We start from the raw sequence: 22,673 nt of genomic DNA, 5'->3' as shown, positions 1-22,673 counted from the left end.
TGGACCAGAAATCCTTCATAAAATCCAAAAGAATTCTTGGATCACATCCAAAATTTAATCATCTGTTCCTTGTGTCATTCTCGACCTCTCCTGAAAGTTTCACCCAAATCCGTTCACAACTTTTTGAGTTATTTTGCACACGGACAAACAAACCAACAATAACGAAAACATAACCTCCTCCCTTGATGGAGGTAATAATGTGTAACTGTTAAATCGTTTCATCATAGTTCTGACATAACCTCAGTATTATGCCTACATGTATGTAGTTGCCAATTACTGGCCAGATATTTTTATGAGCTGTTCAGTAACAAACCAGAGCGAGAGTTGTGAGGTAATTACATCATCTTGAAATTGCTAGAAAAGATGTGGTTACAGCCAAAACAGTGGACTCCCCTTGAAACGAAGTGTTCTGGACCAGCAGTTTTCTTTCATTATATTGAAATTTGATAATAATTATGTGAATGACTAGACAATACAAAATACAAGGAGTGGATAATGTTACTGCCTTAAATTTTACTTTGTTGTAACCAGAATTTTGCTATAACCGTGTTCGTTATGATGGGAGTGCACTGTATCACTTTTTAATGCGATCAGCTTTCACATTCTTGTCATATGTTTAATTTTTACTGAAACTTCTGTTTCTGTTTCAGTTCTCTTTGGTTGATTTTATCTTATTTTGGTCATGGTCAACTTGAACATTGAATGAAGTTCCCAAAACAATGTTTCTCTGTTCATTGTGTTGTACATTTTTTTTTTTAACCCCAATTCAAAGCTTTAATTGTTTTAACCTTTCATGAAAAAGTAAAAAAGAAAAAGATTCTTTCACATAATGCCCCTATCTTTGTCATATTTCCCTTAGCTTTGTTTTGGTTGCAGAATATTCAAAAGCTTTAGCCACCATCTTTATAAATGATTCTGAAATTGGCAACATGTTTTTGACAAAAAAGAGTGAAGCTACAGTTTCTTTCATGATTTTCTATTTTGATTTTTATTGGACTTAAAGGGAAAATTGAGTCCAAATATAAGTTTGTAAGTTAGGGTTATAACTTCAAAATGTCATAACTTCCTTGTTTTTCATCCGATGTTGATCAAAATTATACCATTGAACTCGTAATATTTACTCTTTCTTATCAGACAAACTTATGTATTTGGACTGGATACTAATTCACATTAGTGTACACTGATTTCAGGATGTGTGCTTCAAATGCCAATGCTATATCTGTTCCATGACTTGCAATGTATGGCAATAGCCAGCAGGCAATAACCAATCAGTTGTATGATTTCAGCTGTTGCTATAATGGTAGTCTCAGCACATTTTTATTTCACATTTTGGGCGCTGTTTTGCCTTCTGAAATAAGCTTGCTCTGACAGCAAGTCTTGTGGCTGCAATAAGTAGTAATGTATTATGCAGTGTTTGCTTTATTGTAGTAGATATAATCATGAGAAAGCTTCAATATCTCACATTGGCAGTTGTACAATATTCATTTGAGAACCTCTTTTTATTCATTTCTTAACAGAAATAAAACTGTGATGCCTATATCCCTGGCATATTTGAATTGTGTTTCCAATATGTTGATTGTTCTATCATGTATGCTTAAAGAAATTTGAAAGGCAAGAGTACTGGAGTATACAACTGATGGCTAAAATCATTATCACATACATATTTCTCCTACATTCTTAAGGGGTGGTATAGTTTTGGTTGAGATGAGGCTTGAGGTTCCAACTTTTTTATAAGATAATGCAAAATCTCTTATGAAATATGAAAGAGCATGTAATTCAAAGAGGGATTCAGAGTTTATTTGATGAATATTGGTTTGTGAAATGGCTGAGGTATAAAAAACAAAGGGATCCTAATAAAAGGTGAGACCCACCTTCTATTAGTATTGCTTTGCTTTAGTTTGTGTTTTGGATATCTCCACCATTCCAAAACCGCCTTCATCTAATAAACTTTTTAATTCCTCGTAGAATTGTGAGCTCTGTAACATTTCATAGGTGGTTTCTTAGTACATGTGTATCTCCCAAAAAGAATAAGCTCAATCCTCATCTTGGCCAATACTATACCATCCCTTTACTTTAAGACAACTTCTGGTAACTTCTCCTATCACACAAGCTTGATCTCTACCACATCTGGCCAGTTAATGATATTACTGTATCTTACCTATAAGGCATTATAACTTCATGGTAAGATCATACACAAAGACTTTCTGCACATAATGGCGTTGACTGCATTAAAATATGTATCTTGACATTGTGTGGATGCCATCATATTGTGCATATGAACAGGTATTCTGTGAATATTTTTAAGGTATTGTGGCAAACATAACTAAAAGCAGACATAAAGCAGGTGGTAAAACTTGTTTTCCAACTTACATGATCTAGCAAATTTAGAATTTGGCATGAAACTAATGGAGAGCTCAGAAGAGATGAGTATTGCTTTTTTTTTAAATATATTATGGTGAATAACAATAAGCCCCTAATAATAATGATAATAATAATAATGATAATGATAATAATATTAATAATGATAATGATTATTATTATCATTATTATTATTATTATTATTATCATTACTACTACGATAGCTGTACTTTTATTTCAATTTAATTCATATTTCTCACAAAAATAGCATAGAAAAATACAATTATAGTACAATACCAAAATTACATAGTATAAATTAGATGAAACTTACTGAAGTGGATATAATAGTCTGTCTCCATACAGTTGTATGAACACAAAGGTTTGTTTACATTAGTGTTATCCTATGCACATAGTACAAGAAATATGGTGGGGCCTACATATTAATAAAAACAAGCTTGTTGAGTTGTAGGTCCCAGGATGAATTAGATATGGGAACTATAAATACAGATATCTATCTAGACCATACACATACTATGATTGAGGGGAGCCGATTAAAGCAAAGAAAAAAAAAACAGTCCATTAAATGTTACTTAATAAATCACAGAAAAGCCACATGATGCAATAATATCAGTAGCATTACTAACAAGTAAGAACACTGAGAAAATAATGACAGATTATAATAATTCAAATGGGGGATAAGGTAGATTTATAGCATGGCATAAGTACATAATTTTACCTGTAGGATACAAACTTATTGTAGATGTAAACAAGTCACCCAAAGAGAATACATGTACATGCAATTCAGGAAGCTCATTCCAGCAGGGGTCCTTGAACCAGGCAACCATGGTAATTTATTTATGTATCCATGAAATCCAACACAATTTCCCAGAAGTAGTGTGTCATACCTATGCGGATGATACACAGCTGTACATATCTTTTTCACCTACTGCAGCAGATGAGATTTATTCTGTGTCCATTATAGAGCGATGTATTGTGCATCTTCACAAATGGTTATTATCCAACAATCTTCTACTTAATATAAGAAAACTGAATTTGTAATATGTGGCACTCAACAGCATGTTTCAAAATTATGCACTGAAAGCCTGAAAGTGATTGATGTTGATATTTATCCTGTTGATTCTGCACGGAATCTGGGAGTGTGGTTTGATTCACGCCTAGCCTTTGACAGACAGATCTCTAAAGTATGTAAAAATTCATTTTATCATTTGTTTAATATTGCACATATTCGGAAGCATTTTACACGGGAAAGTACTGAAAAAATCATCCATGCGTTTGTCACAAGCAGATTGGATTATTGTAACAGTTTATTTTATGGCTTACCTGATAATCAATTAGGTAAACTACTAAGGGTGCAAAATGCATGTGCTAGATTAGTTTGCAATTCTCCTCGTTTTTCTCATTGTAGTCCCTTACTACGTGCATTACATTGGTTGCCTGTAAAGCAGAGAATCATATTTAAAACTCTGCTAATTGTATATAGAGCTATTCATGGTACAGCACCAGTATACATGCAGGAACTTGTAGAGTTAAAAACATCATTTCAAACATTTTATCACCTTCGAAGTTCACGGGATCAAACATTATTGAAATATCCATTGGGGAATTAAATCAAAAGTTACTCTTGGACAGGGCATTTTTGTATGCTGCACCAAAATTATGGAATAATCTCCCTTTGTTTGTAAGACAAGCAGTTACAATTAATGAGTTTAAGGTCAGGTTAAAAAGTCATATCTTGAAGTAATGTATTTTCTGTTTGAATTTCTTGTATGTATGTTATTTTGTAATGTACAGTAGAGTATATTATTATAGTAGCTGCGCAATATAAATGTCCTTTATTCTATTATTATTATTATTATGTGGCCATACAATTGCAATATAACATACTAATACTGTAACATGCTTTTAACATACATATTATAATCTCAGGTACATCAGAAATGTTGACTGATATGTGTGTAACGTTTTATTCTTAACATATAAATTCTCTTAATCACCAAATGTCTGCTTTGATTCATTGTACAGTAGATTCTCGCTAAGGAAAAGAGCACTATCACTTTTACTCACAGAACAAAAGACTTCTGAGCCCTTTCAATAGTCTAACATGACCAGTCGCCAGCCTTGATGCAAAATAAAGTGGATATAAAAAAACAACAATGATATATTCAATTCCATCAAGTGTGTTATAATGAGAGGCTACTTGGCAGACCAATTAGTACCTACATAGTAAACTTTTGAAAAGTAAATAGATTTTGAGTGAAAATGACATTTATCAGCAAATTCACAGGCAGCTGTTTATATTCAAATGAAGTGTGAGCGTGTCCTGTGAATGAGGGAAGTTGGAGCGGCGAGATGGGGAGAGATGGAGAGAGAGAGAGGAAAATGGAAAAAGAAGGAAGAGAATGGAATTAAAGACAGACTTTTTCTGTAGTAAAGTTTGTTCACAATTCAGAATTAAAGTATTTTTTTAATTTTGTTCCTCGCAAGTTTTCAATATCTTTGATGATTCTCAGTGCACTTCTTACCCATCTCTCACAAGATCACAACAATGTTTATGTTATGTGTGGGATTCCCACGTGAAATTTTTTCTCCCACGCTCGTGACATCACCATTGGCGTAGTGTGCAAGGTACAGCTTGCTAGCTAGCTAGCTGCGCGGTGCCCGACCATCATCAGACCGCTCAGACTGCACTGCACACGCGGGACACATGTGTGATGACGGCATTGTACCGTATTTAGCTCTACAATTTAATGTGGAATATTTGAATCCACAACAACAGGTCAGTATGATTATTTATTACGCGTACTTCTCAAGGGGGCAAGGAAAGGTAGCATGTCCTTCCTCGTCATGGCGTCAACATGTGCTGGATGTGAAGTTGTCCTTATGCTTGCCTAGATCTCGTTAGTCCCATATGTGAAAATATATGTAAGTAAGTCGGGTAAAAATTTACTGCTCACGCGAGCTAAATTTATGCCCATGGCCATGCCACTGCACAGTCATCGCATCGCATCGTTAAATAATAATGATAATGACAGTAATAATGAATGAATAAATAAGTAAATAAATAGATAAATAAATAAATAGATTAATAAATAAAGCCAGGGGCTGCCAGGGTAGATGTTCAACTTCTAGATGCAAGATGTTTACTTTTTACTGTCCTTGCAGACCTTGGATTCATGGCATCATGTTTGTTACCCTAACGTTAACCCGTTACACAGAAGCATTATAGCAATCTTAATCAAATAAGCGTCATTTTGATGTTGTCAGTATTGAAATACACAATTCACATTCAGGCCTCCAACTTAACCGAAAACAAAGATTTAATGCATCATCTGCACACTGTAGACTCTAGTTCTAACTAAGTTCTAACGTTAGATCACATATTGTGCAGCAGTACACTTGAGCAGGGCAGAGCATGGACTGATTGTATTGCTTGATTTATTTGTCCAATTTGTGTAATTTAATGGAAAAGGATATATTTTATTGATTTCATCTATATTGAAGTTTCCCCTTTCCCTTCATCCGTTCACTTCTTTTTTATTCTCCTTTTGTTTTTGTTGCAGAGTTTGAAATGGCTGTGGAGCAAAAAAGGCTGTTTGTAGGTGGTCTCCACCTGTCAGTCACTGAGCAAGAAGTCAGGGACAGGTTTTCCAGACATGGGACTATCTCATCTGTAGAGATCAAGACAAAGAAAGATCTGAGAGGTAACAACATAGCAGTTCAAACCATCAATAGAGGAGTTAGTCTATTCATTTTTATGTCACAATTCATTACCTTTATCTACTCACTTGGGGCAAAAGGGACCAATGTCCTTTGCTTGTGTTCCTTGTGTGTTGGAAGGAACACTTCATCATCGGAATGCTTGTATTCATCATGAGTCCGAGTAAAATGTGATGGGGCACATTGTGACTCTCTCTGTGTTCTCTAGATCACAAGATCTCTACTTCATGACCAACTGGGGAAAGAAGATTGTTTTTCCTCTCACCAGAGGGGATAGTATGATAGCACACAACATTGCTCAGCTAGTCTCTCTGAACCTCAAACCAGACTCTTCTCGATTTTAAGACAGACATTCTACCACTAAGCCATTTCTTCAGAACTATAGCAGCTTATAGACAAAACTGACATACTGATGTCAACAGATGGTATTCTCCCTTTGTTTACCCCCATCTCTTTATGCCATTCACATTGCAGAGTTGATACATTGTGTTCAACTGCTGACAGCCATGATGAAAACTTTTGTAGAAAGGACATGGGCATCAAAAGCTAACACAAACTTGTATGAGATGCTGTAGACTACATGCATGTTTGCTTTGCATCTACTTGTACTGTTGGTAACCGAGAACATCTATACAAACAAGGTTGTTTTAGATGTAAAAGATAAAAGTTTATGCAGTATCCTCCTTTTTGAGTGTTTTATATCTGATTATTGAGCCACTCCCATGTCCAACACTTTAAGTTTAAACACAAGATGATTGATTGCACCACATATATGAATTCCATTATTTTAATTCTCAATATGCAATTCGTATGTCACTTTATTTATGTTTCTTGCAGGTAATCCTGTCAAGACATTTGCCTACTTGGACATTTGTCTGCCTGAAAGTGAACTAAAGAAATGTAAGTGTTAATCATCCAGACTGATAACTTCACTTTGATTTTGTTGTTTTGGGTCATTTGAGTATCTATCTGAAGTCATAAAGTAGTCTTCATATGAAGCATATGGGGACATATTACAAACACTGAACATACTTTGGAAGTAGTGATTTGGCTTGAGATAAAACCTTCACAACTATTGTGTATAGTATAAAATTTGTGTGAACAAATATTGTAAATATTGTGAATGTCACTGTGTTAATGGACAATATGTTTCACTTTTATTTTTATCAAGATTTTTGTCGAAGTACCCTTTCATTATCATACATTGCAATTATGGGAATTGAATACAAAGGAGCCCATATCATTATGATACCTGTATTTGAACAGTATACAATAAAGCATGTGTGACCTTACATCACAAAACTAACAAAAAATTGCCATGAAACATTTTTCTGATTAGGTCAGATTTTGGAAGCATTATATCATAGAAGTTATACATCACTTGTCTACATCTAGTTGTCCTGACACATTTAAGTAGGGGATGAAAATATCCATACTCCAATCTTATTGTGCACAGGACAGAGAGGGAATTTAAATTTTATAGCATGAGTGAATTTTCATATTATCCTTAAAGTTTGCATAACTTAGCAAATTCTGTTCATGAATATTTGAAAGTGTCAATGATGTGCTCACTGTTTTGAACAGTGTTTTGTCTTATTTTCACACACACTTTCATGCACATCATGGTAAGAAAACCAGGAAAACTAGTCTAACAAAAGAGAAAAAGTTATGTTTGGCAAAAACTGTACAAATCATTACTCACATTTGATTTGATATTTTCAAAACTTTGAAGTTCAAGTGTAGATTGAAAAGCATGGCCTACTGGAAAATAAAGTGTTATATTGGATTGTGTTGCATGGTCACATACAGGTGTATGGTGTGTTAGTACTTTTCCAGGGTTGATAATCTTTATTTGTAGTGATGATCATGATGAGTTGCACACATGACCAAAAAAGCAGTGATTTTACAGTCTTCTTGATTTCTGTGACTACAGTTAAGACAATTGATCTTGAGATTTTCAATGCAAGTGTTCAATTCATTTTGAAACATACATTAGTATTAACTGTGATTAAGTTATTCATGATACTTAGGATTTTTTTTATTATTCCTACGTATATGTTTTTTTTCTTCACATTATTTTCAATGTACATTGTGGTTTTGTGTTTTTGAATCTTGCCTCATAATTTTGTTTCCAGGTATGAGTACCTACAACAATGCCAAATGGAAGGGAAACATCATGCAAATTCAACTGGCCAAGGAGAGTTTTCTGACTAAGTAAGCACATTTGTATATGTATTTCTTAGTGGCTGCTCTTAAATTTCCCTGCTTTCACACTAGGTCCTGCATCGTGTGGAGAGCCTTGCACTGCAGGACTTTCCAAACAACAACAACAACAACAACAACAACAACAACAGCAAACATAATGTGGACTCTTACTGGGAGGTCTTTGGGCATCCCCTCAAAGCTTGTCAAGTATGGAGACAAAATTTTGAGGGGAGAAGTGATCTTGGACTCATAGTTGATAGCACCTAGCTGTGTGGACATGCTTGAACTCTTGTGTCAAATGGCAGCACTTGACCCAAACCACAGTTGTGCCTGCAGATTTGGGGCAGTCAAAATGACAGTGTGGTTAGTCAGTTATAAGAAAAAAAAAAATCAAATCTCTTCTGACTGGTCCCGCCACACAGGATCTACATAATGTAGCTTGAATGCAGGGTATGGTGGGACCTGCGGCTTTTTTCATGTGCCAACTGCAGAGACACACATATTTTTAGGACCTGTTTGTCATCAACATTCTTGTTTTGTACAGTTTTCATATATGAGTAGAACTTTTTTCCTTGTGGATCTACTAAGTGATGAGGATTGAAAAAACATTAAATCAGTCATGAATGACATGTGTGATAATCATTTGCTTTGTATACCCAAAACCTTAATACACAGGTTAAATCAGGAAAGGGCAGAGATGGTGTCCCCAAGTAAATCTGAAGTCCCAGAGAAGGCAAGTTCACCATCCTTCCGGGCAGTGGCTGAAAAGAGGCTATCTGAAAACCTTGAGAAGTTTGGAGCAAGTGACTTCAATGTGAAGGGAAAAGTTCCAGGAACATTGGTTGAAGGAGAAAAGGTAAGTGTTAAACATCAACTACACTCAGTTACCAGGATTCTATGAGAATAAGAGAATCTAAGAGATTCACATGATAATGCTGTTGTGTTTGTCATTTTTGTATTTACACGGCCTGCCTTCAATGAAACTTTTTATTCATCATTATCTGTTTACTCAATCTTGTGAAAGCTACTTCAGTGCTGGGGGACTGTTTTCTATCCTTGGGATTATTTTCATTTTCATGCAGTGTATTAGTCATAAAAGTTACCCAACATTTACAGACATACAAGAGTGATCTATCTGTTAACTTGTCTAAATCTCTGTTCTCATTCTGTCTCGCAGAACTGGGTTGTAGGTAAATATGGGAGGGTGCTCCCTATTGTGTACATCAGGAGGAAGGACAAGCAGAAAGTTGTTTGCTACGACCCTTCCAAGTATAGCCACCATGTGAAGAGATTGAAAGATGAAGGCAGGACGGAGGAGGGGGGCGACGTCCCTCCCCTCTCCAAGCTGACTTGGCAACTCCCAGAAGGAGACACGGAGAACACATTGAAGAGGAAAGGGGTGTTTCCCCAGGGAAGGCCACTGATGATCCACAGAAAGAGGATAAAAGATGCGGCCGCTGTGAGGAGAGAGCAGTTGATTGCGGGAACACTACCGGCGAGCAGAACCACTGCCCGAGCTCGCAGGCAGTACAACTCAGACTCCAGTGTGGAGGATCTTTTTGATGATGATGACGACAGCAGTGACGACAACTTTGCGATGCCCTACCACCATCACCAAGGTGATGACATTCTCGTGAAGGATGCAGGTGACCATGATGAAGATAGCCAGTCTTCAGACTTTGAAATTGTTGTTGAGAGCCATACTTCCCGCCCAAGTGTTAATGCTTCTTCCATATCTTCCATAAACAGTTCATCTGTGCATTCATCTCATGCGCATGGAATCTTGCCAGGAAGCGTCCAGTTGGCGGGGATGTCAGATGACTCCGACAGGGACTCAGTAGATACGGATGAAATTTGCAGCTCATTTAAAACATTATCAGCCAGAGCACCTAACGTATCAGAAATACACAATAGAAAGGAAGATGCTGGGCCTTCGGACACAGAGTTCAAAGATGAGCCACCTGGTAGGTCCAAAGGGATGAAAGCTTCGTCAGAGCAGGATGGTGGCAAGGATGAACATGACATCGAGAAGATGCAGAGCAAAGGAGATGTGACAATGGGAAGTGTTAATCAGAGCAAGAAGCGCTCAGCAGCTCCAGAGGAAATAAAAAAAGTTAAGGTTAGGAAATCCAGTCAAGCCGGAGAGGGCCCTGTTGTCACCAGTAGCTATCACAGTGGTAGCTCTGATGAAGATGCTTGTGAAAATGAGTCAGAGGTAGATATAGAACATTTGATGCATCAAGATGTGGTGCTTGCCCCAAAACGAGATGGATTTGCGAAAGAGACAGCAGACTCCAGCCTTGACTTTGAAGGTCTCACTTCGGAGGGTTCGATTCTTCAGCAAGACTGTATGGATGACACAGAACCTCAGTCTTCTGATCCAGATGAGGATGTGGAAGGAAAATGTGTTGGAATGAATCCAGTGGCCAGATTTGACTTTGAACCGCTGATACTTGACAGGACTGTACTGAACAGATGGAACCGAGCATCAGGGTGTGGTCAAGCCATCTCCATGGACACACAGCAGACATGTCCAGCACTCAGTGGAGTTGGTGATGGCACTGGTACTGATGATGAGAGGACTAGTCATCTGGTTGAAGAGGAGGAGGAAGAGGAAGAGGAAAAGGAGGAGGGTGCTACAGGTAGCCTCACAAGTGATGATGCTGATAATGAAACTTCAAAAGTGCCCCACAAAAATGCTGCAAATGAATGCAATGTGCAGACTGAAAATACGTCTAAACCAGATAGATTTGACACTGGAAGTACATCATGCAGTGAGCCATCAGTTAGCACAGCTTCCCCAGAAGAGGGAGCTAAAACTGAAACACCGAAGAAACTCTCCAAAGCTGCCAAAAAACAGCTCGCCAGGGAGTTGGCGGAAAAGCAGAGACTTGCCAACGAGAGACGTTTGGAGTCTGCCAAACTGCAGCAGAGGGCGCTGTTAGATCGTCAGGCAGCGATTAGGGGAGCTCTTGCTGCTGTGGTAAGATTTTTTTTATCTCCTGTTCTTTATAGAATTTTTTTTTTATTATATCTGGTTTGTTGTTGTTTTAGCATCATAGAAATACATGTAGGTACATCATTAAAATACATTTGTCCAATCATTGGAGTTTGTCCATAAAAAAAAGAAAGGTTAATGTGAAGAACATTAGTACTGCAAAAATAAACAAAATACTGTGTAACACAATTGAGTATTAAACAAGCGCTTACAATGGCGGTTGCTAGATAGGCCATGAAACTCAAGATAACCTTGAGCAACCTGTGGGGTTGCATATTTGAAGGCTGTTTGTTCAGGTGTGAAATCATTTCCAGCAGTTGGAGTGACAACTTGCAACTTCTAGAAAATCTTTTCAATGCCCAAAGTGTTTCTGATGGCTTCGTTTGTTTGTTTTTTCAGTGTTGCACCAAAAAGAGAAACTCCTTTTTTTATAATATAAAGATTGAATTATAATGTGCCAGTAGATTATAGATACATTTCTAATGAAGGAAATATTTTTTAATGCCATTAACTGCATTATTAGGACTCAAAGGACAAGAAACAAGGCAAACACATCACATTTGATTCAGACGATGATGACGGTGATGTTGAAGATAATTCAGGAGCAATTCTACCAGTGGCAGTCCCTCTTTCTGAATCAAAGCCGGTGGAAGCTGCCAGACAGAAGAAACATGGCCAAATTTCTCTCTTTGGCAGTGATGGGGAAAGCAGTGATAGTCAAGGTGAAGATGACGGTGACGACCATCACGACGACAACAATGATGATGATGACGATGATGATCAGAGATTTAGGATAAAGCCCCAGTACGAAGGAACAGCTGGTCAGAAAGTAAGTACAGGCCAACCATATCACAAATTACTAGCTGTGGTAGATTATTTCATCTGTTTACAAGTATGGTAGGCAATAAACAATTTCGAGAATATCTGTTCTTTGGATATTGCAGGCTACTACAGAGCAGTGCGGGAAAATCCAAGAGTGCAAGATAATCAATATTTGAAATTGTGATTTTAATCATAGATTACCTGTCCTGGTAAATCTTACATTTCTTTGTTCTCTTTTATTCTCCAAAAGGCAATGACTTCACAGACCTTGTGCAAGTTGTATGTAGATGAAAAATAGACATTCAACAGAACACAACGTGGTTACATTTCGCCAAGCATTTTTCTAATTCTTTGCACAATTATTTGATTGACAATAGTGTGAGAATAAATTAGTGTGAGAATAAATCGTTTAGGAAATAGTTTGTTTTTGTGTTGAAATTGGTTCATAGGTGTTATGATAGTGACATCATATTTTATTCTTACATCTTTTGTATGCTGGAGTGTTAAGGGGTTTTTTATGCATTTGGAGATCTTCATAGGAGCTCAGTCAGCAAAGTCCAACAATTTTTTTTAATCAAGCCACAACAACATGAAAGAGCATCTTTGAGGGTGTCAAACTACAGAAGTATTTCGTAATTCCATTAAAGGAAGTCTTTAAGACTACTGCTTGGTCTCTCAGTATCCTTTAATAGAAGTCATAAGAGTTTGTTATCTTCACCAACTCTGCACAAATACAGCTGAGAGAAATGGAGGAGCGGTATGGAGGAGATGATCGCTTCAAGCTAAGCCAGCACTTCTTGGATGATGAGGAAGTGGAGAAAGATGATGCAGTCAAGGATGACACTATGATTGGTAGGAGAGCTTTTCATATCAACTTTACCATATCAAGAGCCATCTATGGCAGTATCATACCAACAGCTGACTTTTATTTCATCAGTTTTCCTGTCTATTTTGTAAGAAAATAGAATTAGTGCAGAGAATTATGACAAATCAGTGTTCCAGTACTCATGAATAGCATTGAATAGTATCACTTTCCTTCATGGTTTCCTTAGTTGATGGCAAAAAAATAAAAAATAAAAACATTTCTACTGGACTATTTATCTTTTCACAAAGTTTGTTTTTGTTTTTTGCCCCCGCTGCGTGATATTGACTGGTTATGTTTTTACATTTACAACCTGTTGAAGACCAGTCCCAAGCATTTTCTGGCAGATGTCTAATGGAAGATGGGTGTTTTAGCAAAGTCAGCTTATCCTCAATAGGTTAAGATTCAAAAGAAAGTCATATCATCACAACTCTGCCCAGGTCTGTACACCCGCCAGGATGGTCTCGAGCCTGGGTAAGGGGAGGGTAGAAGTGGAATCTCGCTCTGTACAAAGACCCGTCCTGCAGAAAGGCCAATAACTTGATAGGTCATAATTACCTGGGGGAGAGTGAAGAATCTGCATTTGGAAAGCTGGGAAGAGAAAGCCAGCATTGTCGGTGTTACCTTGTAGCTGCAACAATGTTTAGTTCAATTTTTGATTATGAAAGACGGTCTATTGACAAATCTCCAGCGTGAGAACAAGCACTGTCAGTTTTGCCTAATGCTTGAATTCATACAGGGAGAGAGAAAAAATGATTGAAAAGGCATTTGTGTTAATTATATTCAACTTTCCTGCGAGTCATATTGATTCAAAACACTATGAGGAATTGCAAAGCATAAGCTTTGCCTGATACTGGACTGTTAGAAGTCAACGTAAAGAAACTGTGCTTACCTTGAAATAAAAACACCAACACGTCATGTCTCCACAACAGTGACCCAGGATGAAGTTGGGCGTGACCTCCAGGAAGAGAAACAAAGGTCACTTGCCATCTTGCAAGCCATGATGGGAACTGAAGCGGTGAAAGCAGTGAAGAGCAAGGAGCCAAATTTTAAGTATGTGCCATGAATGTACATAAATCTTCCTATTCTAGTTTTCTACTGTTGTAAGAGTAAAAACTTTGTACCCATGGAGGGTTGAAGTTGTGTTATGGAAATACATATGATTTTTTGTTTCATTTTTTTTTTGTCTCTTATATAGAAATGTGTGGAAAACATACCTGTGGGTTTTTGCAAAGTGCAGGAAATCATGCCAGTACACTATGTGCTAGAAAAAAGATCAACTGTTGTCATGCATAACAGTAGAGTGATAAGCAATTCCATCACTGAATTCCAAAGTAGTGTATATTTTGAGTACATTGTATTTCACTATTTTTACTCTACAAAGCATCATCATAACCTCCTTCCATATTCAGAGGGTATGTAAGCAATAGATTGTGTGTTCTCAGAGATATGTGTGTTCTCAAATTCCAGGTTTTAATTTGTGTTTAAATAGGAAGTGTTGAAAATCAATTATCTAGCACTTTGTGATACTGCCTGTCCAAATAGTCTATATTAATTTGTTAAAAATGTATATCTTCTCATCATGAGAGATGAAAGCAATTGGATATCACAATTTTGAGTGGTCAGTATGAAATGCTGCACTTTGTGTGCACTTAGGACTTTGAATAAGAATGCTCTTGATTGATTGATTGATTTTTTTTTTTTTTAGGTCAAAATTAGCACACATGGCCTTTGGATGTCATTAATCAACTTTGTTTGGCATGTTTAACATTTTTAAAACTTTGATTTCATTGCTCTGTATGCAGGGATCCCGGATTACTTCACTATGATCCGAGCCGTGAGGAACACAGCAAGTATGAAATCAAAGGCGGGAAAGACGACGAAAGGTAAATGAAGCCTCCATCAGGCCTGACATTTTTGAAGAATTTGCAGAATTGATAGAATGGTTAGCTCCCTCCAGTGTTCATTGACATACAGTTCTGGTCACCTGATCAATGCAAGTTATTTGAACATGAATGATGATTCCATAAATTGATATGTCTGACAAGCTTATGCATCATGTTGCTTTGAAACAAGTTGAAGTTCCTAACCAAATGAGAAAAAAAAAGGAAAGGTCATTTATACCAAAGTGCATATGAACTACACAACTATGAACTGGCTTGCAGAATGCACGAGGCCTCCATCCATTTCAAGCTTAATCGCTTACGATGGTGGTCTCCTGCATTCAATGATCTCTGTTGTTTACTGAAAAATACTGTGTATCTTATTTTATGTTTCTGTGTACAGTTGTATCTACATTGCTCAATGCAACCACCTATTTGTATCTATTTGTGTACTGTTACCGATTTATTTCACTGCACTTGTTATTCTTTGTCTTTGTACTTTTTGAAATTTGTATTCAAAATGTATCTGTTTGAATGCAGAATAAAAACAAACAAACAAACAAATATATCTTTATTTAGGCAGACAGGAAAGAAATCATTTGTGCTATTTTCTTATTTTGTTCACCTTTTGGCCACTGGTTGGTTAGAGAATCCATCTGCATTGGTACACTTGTAGCAGCGTGTTCCTGAGTTGCTCCTGGGAGATACTGAACAAGTTATCTTTACAGCATCATCAAGTTGCTGTATGATGAGTCCAGTTTATTCAACAAAGTTTATGCACGTCTAAATAGATGTCATAGATATTGTGATGCATTCGGTCACCTTGAAAATCTATTCTTTAGCTTATCGGTTCTGACAGAATATTGGCCACAGTTTTCACAATATGGATGATTTGTGGCCTTGTGGCTGGCTTTAGTATCAGTATGTAATGCTGCACCATAATCCTCAAAAAGTATGATAGGTGAACTTTTTTAATAGGAATGACAATTCTATTGTGGGATTTGGTGTGTTTGACAGGACTTCGTTTTATCATATATGCAAAAAAACAACAACATGGTTTAGAAGCATAAAATCACATCCCAAGTAGAGTTTAACAGTTTTTGTAGTTGCATCTGTTTTGTCTCAAGTTCGTTGTCTCCTTTGGAGGTAACCCCACTTGAAATTTTAAGGAGATTGGCTCCTTGAACAGCATTATGTTTAACAGTGTATACAGTCTTGCTTTCTTGAGCATTGCAAAACTTTAATACCAAAATGTGTTATGTCTTTGCACCATTGTGATAACCCAGTAGATATCAATGCAAACTACCAGTACAACCTAGGTGAGGGCATTCCTACTTGGTTTACTGTAAACCAGAAAAATTGGCAGCATGAAACTATCGCAAATTGGAGCTGATGGCCGCTATCAAGGCATGAAACTTTTCCAAATTGCCAGTAACTGGCATTCAATGGACTATGTAGACAAAAACTTTTGTGAACCTTGGCTCCTAGCAAAATTTGAGGAAGTATCATGCATGGATAAAATTTCTTGTTGTACACTTTGGTCCACACCCCAATGTCATTGATTCTGGTCTCTGTGTCATCTGTTAAAGGAGACCTCCGGATGATTTTCAGATTTTTACATTTGAACAACTGTAAATTAGTTGTACTGAGGACAGAGTTTCAGAATTTATGATAATTGGAATGAAGAATAAGAATATATTCGAAATTGATAACAAATTGCAATGAGCAATGATGATGACATGGCAGGGTCACCATTAGAATGCATGAGTTGGGGCTCAAGGAAGCAGAACAAAAGAAGAAGGCATACATAGATTATACACAGGTGAACTTTAAAGCAAGCGGTATTGTAAAGAAATTACACTGCTACATTTCTGGAATATATACGCCTTTTATGTCATCATCCTTGTTCAGTGTAATTTGTTTAAGATTTTTCAAAGTATTATTTCTCTGCTCAAGAATCACAATAAATTCCTCAAATCTATACATGGCGTCCTTCATTTATGTACTTCATAATGTGAAATTATGAAAATCGTTTGGAATGCTCCTTTAACCAGTGATGCCAAGAAACTGGAGAGAGAGATGCAGAGGGAGAAGAGGAAACTAGAGGAGGAGAGAGCCAAGATACCGGAGGTCTCCAAGGAGAAGTTCTTTGAGGTCAGCAGTAACTTGAAAGATGCATTCAGCACCGGAGGACACCAGGAAACAGGAGAAGGAGGAGGAATGTTCAACTTCTTTGGACCAGATGATGCACAAAGTAAGACTACCAAATAATAATGATAATAAAAAAAATGAATAATGATGATGATGAAAGATGAATAATGATGATGATGATGAAAGATGATTAGTGATGACGATGATGATGATGATGGTGATGATAATGAATGATGATGATGATGATGGTGATGATGAATGATGATGATGATGATGACGATAGTGATTGCATTTGAATGGGACTTCATGTAGGTGTTTCTAAGTGCACTGGTGCTATTCTTACGAGAAAACTAGTAAGCACAATAACATAAGGACAATGCAAACCAAAATAACAGTAACAAAAATAATGCATATGTCATACAATAGTCAATAACTAACTGTGTGCACCTCCAAAAACAAAACAAAACAAAACAATACCCCTTAGCATCAGACATTTCCAACATAGTGCCTTAACTTTTATCTCTTACAAATATGCGTACAACATGTCAAAAATTAAAGACATGCAAAAATAATGACTCTGATCCCGATATGAATGTGCGTCACATTCATACATTTCTCCATTCAGTGCAGTACTCCACGATCACGAATTTAACCACTGATGAAATCTTTGGGAAGTCCCAATTTACGAAAATATAAACTCGCTAAATATATGGCATATACAGTATACGTGTTGCTGGTATAAATTGTGTCCATTTGTCTCTTGAAGGTGGAGTGGAGGAAGATGATCAAAAAGATCCTGAGCCTCTTGACCTTGCCTCATCCCTCTTTCCATCAAAACGATTTAAGTACGACAGCAGCGATACTGAGGAAGAGGAGGAGGAGGAGGAGGAGGAAGGAGATGAGAAAATGGAAGCAGATGATTCAAATGAGAAGAATCAGTAAGTTGTTTTTGTGGTCTTGTCCACTGTTTTATGATCAGAATTATTTTTCCTTCCAAAATTGTGTAGTACAGGGGCAGATTATTAATTGATGGAATTGGACCAAAAATATGAAGTGATGACCATATGATATCTGTTTATCATCTCGTACAACATCATATAAAGGAAAATATCTGACATGGTCATTAGTTGGTAATACCAGTATTGCTTGCATACAAGTCTTCGTTTTCTGTGTGTACTTTGAAGTAAAAGAGAGGAAATGATTTCTACGAAGTATATGTGTAGAATAATGACCTTCATCCAAAGACAATTGTAATATCTGATGTTTAACTACTGCCATTCAATTCGTCTTCTTTCTCTCATTGTTCAGTTTTCTTTTGTAAGTCCAAATATAATATTTGATATGGGTATTTGAGTTTGCAGGTAGAAATAGAAATTTCAATTTTTTTTTTCAGTGTTTCCAACACAGTTAAAGTAAATGCCCAGTGAAATGAAAACAGATGATTTACTACCAAGCAAAACACAAACCTGCAAACTTTTGTTGCAGGCCTATGATTATACTGCAACCTTCCAGTATGTATCTGTTGTTCCTATTGTGCAGAATTTATTGCGTCATTCCCTGGAATGGGAACCAGGCTCATAATGGTGTAATTGTGTTTTCTTTAATTTCTTTGCTTAGGAACACAGCTAAAGAGCCAGAGTTGGGTGCCAGCACTACCTGTACATTCTTCTTCCAGCCCAAGGACCAAAGACTAGAGGGTAATGTCTTAATCACAAATAGCTACTGTATACGCTGTTATTTTCGCATATACAGATATTTTCGTGAATGAGGAGGTCACAGACATTTTCGCGAGGTGTTGTTTTCGCGAATTGACACAAAGACCTTAATATTGAAAGCGCACTATTACCTTAGCGCATGGAGACATTTTCGCGTGTTGTTAAATTCACAAAAATTAAACCCTGTGTAGCAAAAAAAACTGCTGAAAACTGCTTATCCAATAGTGGCAAGCCAATAGAGTAAAGAGTCAAAAGGGGCCTTAGCTTTCGATCCTAGCAGAATCTTCGTCAGAGGCAAAGTGACAAACAGGCAGGGAAATCAATCACATATAAGGACCTCACACAACAAGAACAGTCACGGACGGGCTGGGTACACAGAACAAAGAAAACAAAAGGAGAGGGTAGGAAGTCATGGACAAGGAGCCCAACAGGTAAAGGGAGGGGGATTAGAAAATTTCCAAAATTAAACCCTCGCAAAAGTAACAGCTTATACAGCATCTTATTGTATAAGACACTGACATGAGAATGATTTATTGAATTGGTGGGGGTGATGATATACATCTAATCACTTTTTGAAATACTATAAAACAGATATGTTCATGTTCATGAAATTTTTGTGATTTTCGTGAGGAGCAAAGATTCGCAAAAGTAAAATGCATGCGAAAGGTTTGTATACACAATGCATTGAATGCAATTCATGAAAGTTTTATGCCACAAATGTTTTTAGGTGTACAGTAAAGTCATGAATGCAAATTTACATCAGAATATACCAATGTTGCATTGATAAATACTTTGTAGTTTTGGCAACCTGAGTCTTGAAGGCAGCCACTTCATAATACTGCATTATTGTGAAATCATTGATGTTCATCAATGTCTACTGCATATACAGTATGCGTACAAGTTTACACCTCCACCCAATAATGCTGTCACCGTAGAATCACTCGAAATTGTTTGCATCCACAGAAAAATGTTGGTTCAATTGATCTGTTAGGTTTTGATCTTCTCTAAGGATTGACAAATTATGTACTGGCAACAGTAATCACTGTCATGAGGATGGGCATGATGTGCTCTTACTGAAATACTTGCATGTCAGCTTGAAATGATATAAAATTAATTTTCAGTGAAAGCAAACATACAAACTGGTGTATGCAGTGCTGAAAATTAATGATAGACTAAGGAATTTTTATTTTCTTGTTGGTTTTTCGAACATGTTTATGATTTAAGTTGATGAAGCCTATCATTGTTTTGTATTCCTTCTTCTACCAGATGGTGCCGAAACATTTTGTCGCCCAAAAGACCAAGCTGCTATGGTGAATGCCTGGGAAGAAGTTAAAGCACAGCTACAAAATGTAAGCAGGAGTTTTGTTTCACTCTCTGGGATGATAAACTTGTAACATGTACTTGAGGCAAAATTCTTAACAATGTATATTGTATCTTTGAGTTACTATTTACGTGTCAGTTATTCTGATGAAAGATTTATAAGTTTCTAGCAATGACTGTGATTGTGGACTATGTTCAGTAACATTTCTTCTGGAGCACAAGTCTTGGTAAACTATACATTTTGTTCAAGAATGTCACACATCATTATAGCATGATAATGCTTTGTGTTGGACACTGTAAACCTTTTTGTGAAAATTCAAGGTTTCTGTAATTTCAATTTATATGTTATTGCACTGTCTAAAGAAGTTACCTTGTGATTGCCTAATTAATGGAGAGTAAGGAAGGGGACATTTAACGTTGAAGTGTTCAGTTGCTTTTTGAAGAACATTATGCTGTTTTGACCGTGATCTTTGAGCAGCCATATATTTACTTAAAAATCTTTTCATGCATTAAGTGAACAGGAGCATTTTGTTTTGAGTGATCAACATTTAAAGATAATACTAGTACTGCAACAATACTATCGCACACTCAAAATGAATTATGGAGATTTGCTTGTTATTTATATTATTTCAGGATCCAGACACTCTTTAACGTGTCTAATGATGGAAAGTATTGATGAATCTGTGCAGAACTAAAGTTTTTGACATTTGATGCACTTTTGAATAAATCACTTGTGTTTTGTTCTGTTTCTTAAAGGATTTCCGGAAGAGGCATCGTAGAGCAGTTCGGGACCAGAAGGCATCCAAGAAGTGGACCAAGAAGTCGACAAAAGCAAAGAAGTAAACTGACCCTCAAAGTGATGTTCTTTGAATTGTGCAAAAACAAATTTTATGGATTTGCATTCGCACTGAAATGAGTGCAGTATTCTTACATTGAAAGCAAAAGCAATCTACAACATTGTGGTGGTCTCACCCTTTTATTTGGTAATGATGATGATAGTTATGGTAATGAGAATTTATGTTAACACCGTTATCATCATCATCATCATCATCGTCGTTGCCATCATCATCATCATCATCGTCGTTGCCATCATCATCATCTATGCCGGTATTGTTATCATTGTCATTATCATTTGTAGTTATGATAATGATAAATGAAACGTTGTCTACCTTACTGTTGATAACCATATTATTTCCAACTACCGTCCATGCACTTGGGACAGCTTATCCATGTTACCTAAATTCCTTCAATCGTTGTGGCTGTCCTCACAATCTGATCATGTTATCCAGGATATTTTAAGCACATTCACTGTTTATTTGTTTGTTAGTTTGTTTGTTTAAGAGGAAGAAGAAACAAAACCTACTTGTCAAGTGGTTTGGATTTTCCTTCAATCATTGTCTTTCTATGAGGCTCATGCATACATGTGTGTATGCAGTGGCCTTATTTCTGTGCCTTTAGATATCAATGGTGGTCATTCTCTACTGCTGAGTGAAAATTTTGAATTAGATCCTGTGCTTTGGTTGGTACTTTTTAAAGATTTCTACTCACAGAGTCTCTGATGAGTGAAAAGAAGTGCTGTGCTGCAACACTTCCTTCCATTTTAAAACACATATGCTTAAAACAACATATGCTCCAAACAAGATTGATCATAATGTTTCACTAGCATGACTTACATTTATATCAATCAAGTACATGATGTTTTTCGTATACATGTGTGACAATATACCACATTACTTTTTGGAGCTCTTAAACCTTGTGGATTTGATATACCGACAAAAAGTTTGTGCAACATAATACAAGTCTGACGTAGTTAACATGTTCAGAGAAGTTTTATTTCAAGTATGTGAAACTGCAAATATCATACTAAGAGATTTATGTAAGAAGAGGAGGTTATTTTCAGAAGAGTTCATGGAAAAAAAAACAAAAGGAAGAGAGAAAGTGTTGTATTAATGAAACCATAGTAAAGTGAGGGTTTTAGGACACAGAGCTTGAAGGAAATTATAAGGCTTGTGTATGGTGGTGACACATTGGTTAAGGGCTATAAGGGATTATTTGCTGAACTAGGCCTGTGGTTAAAGAAGTTCCTTTCTGGTTCTCAGCTACTGATGTTTTAATTTGTAAATTGAATTTAGACTTTGTATAATCATATTTTTAATACTGAATTATGTGTTTTGAAGACAACACACACACACACACACACACACACACACACACACACACACACACGATGAGCAGACTCTATCTCTGAGGATATTACAATCTTCAATTGAATACCTGAATATAAAAACTACCCAAGTCCAAATTTGGCTGTCGTCTAAAGTTGTAGACCCTTTACAAAGTCATGCAAAGATACATAATCAGTCAAATGGATGTTTTACATTTAAATTTGTGTAGATAATATTCCAATTACTGAAAACACTAAAAGCATGTAGAAATTATTTAATGATTTTTATTTTTTTCTTAATTTCCTGGAATAGACTTGGGTCGTTTTTATATTCAGGTATTCAATTGAAGTCTTTTGGACTGTTATAGCAAAATATTGCTCTTCACTTGCATTCTGATGTACAGATTTGTTGGTGAGTTGTGTGCTTTTCAGGAACCACTGTTTTGTTTTGTTTTGT

The 22,673-nt window shown here is 36.5% G+C and overlaps 1 protein-coding gene across 1 annotated transcript; it reads left to right on the top strand.

Moving 5' to 3' along the window:
- Positions 1-5,066: 5,066 nt before the first annotated feature.
- On the top strand, positions 5,067-20,895 carry LOC139744830 (nucleolar protein 8-like). The gene is made up of 15 exons (XM_071655244.1): positions 5,067-5,155; positions 5,940-6,080; positions 6,934-6,996; positions 8,232-8,310; positions 8,977-9,157; positions 9,479-11,284; positions 11,823-12,128; positions 12,859-12,973; positions 13,916-14,036; positions 14,789-14,869; positions 16,921-17,120; positions 17,784-17,955; positions 18,635-18,714; positions 19,999-20,081; positions 20,809-20,895. The coding sequence occupies exons 2-15, from the start codon at positions 5,948-5,950 to the stop codon at positions 20,893-20,895; spliced, it is 3,507 nt and encodes a 1,168-aa protein (XP_071511345.1). The 5' UTR covers positions 5,067-5,155; positions 5,940-5,947.
- Positions 20,896-22,673: the final 1,778 nt, after the last annotated feature.

This window comes from Diadema antillarum, unplaced genomic scaffold, assembly GCF_040938485.1.
Source record: "Diadema antillarum isolate AM-2024a unplaced genomic scaffold, OU_Dant_1.0 seq00001214_RagTag, whole genome shotgun sequence".
Taxonomy (NCBI): Eukaryota; Metazoa; Echinodermata; class Echinoidea; order Diadematoida; family Diadematidae; genus Diadema; species Diadema antillarum.
The sequence above is the reverse complement of the archived record's forward strand: the minus strand, read 5'-3'. Positions and strand labels throughout refer to the sequence as shown.

Excerpts from the sequence above, each read along its gene's own strand:
- LOC139744830 (XM_071655244.1), top strand. The coding sequence starts at position 5,948 with ATGGCTGTGGAGCAAAAAAGGCTGTTTGTAGGTGGTCTCCACCTGTCA. Across the intron at positions 14,870-16,920 it reads GGCGGGAAAGACGACGAAAG|TGATGCCAAGAAACTGGAGA; the intron begins GTAAATGAAGCC and ends TCCTTTAACCAG. Across the intron at positions 17,956-18,634 it reads GATTCAAATGAGAAGAATCA|GAACACAGCTAAAGAGCCAG; the intron begins GTAAGTTGTTTT and ends TTCTTTGCTTAG.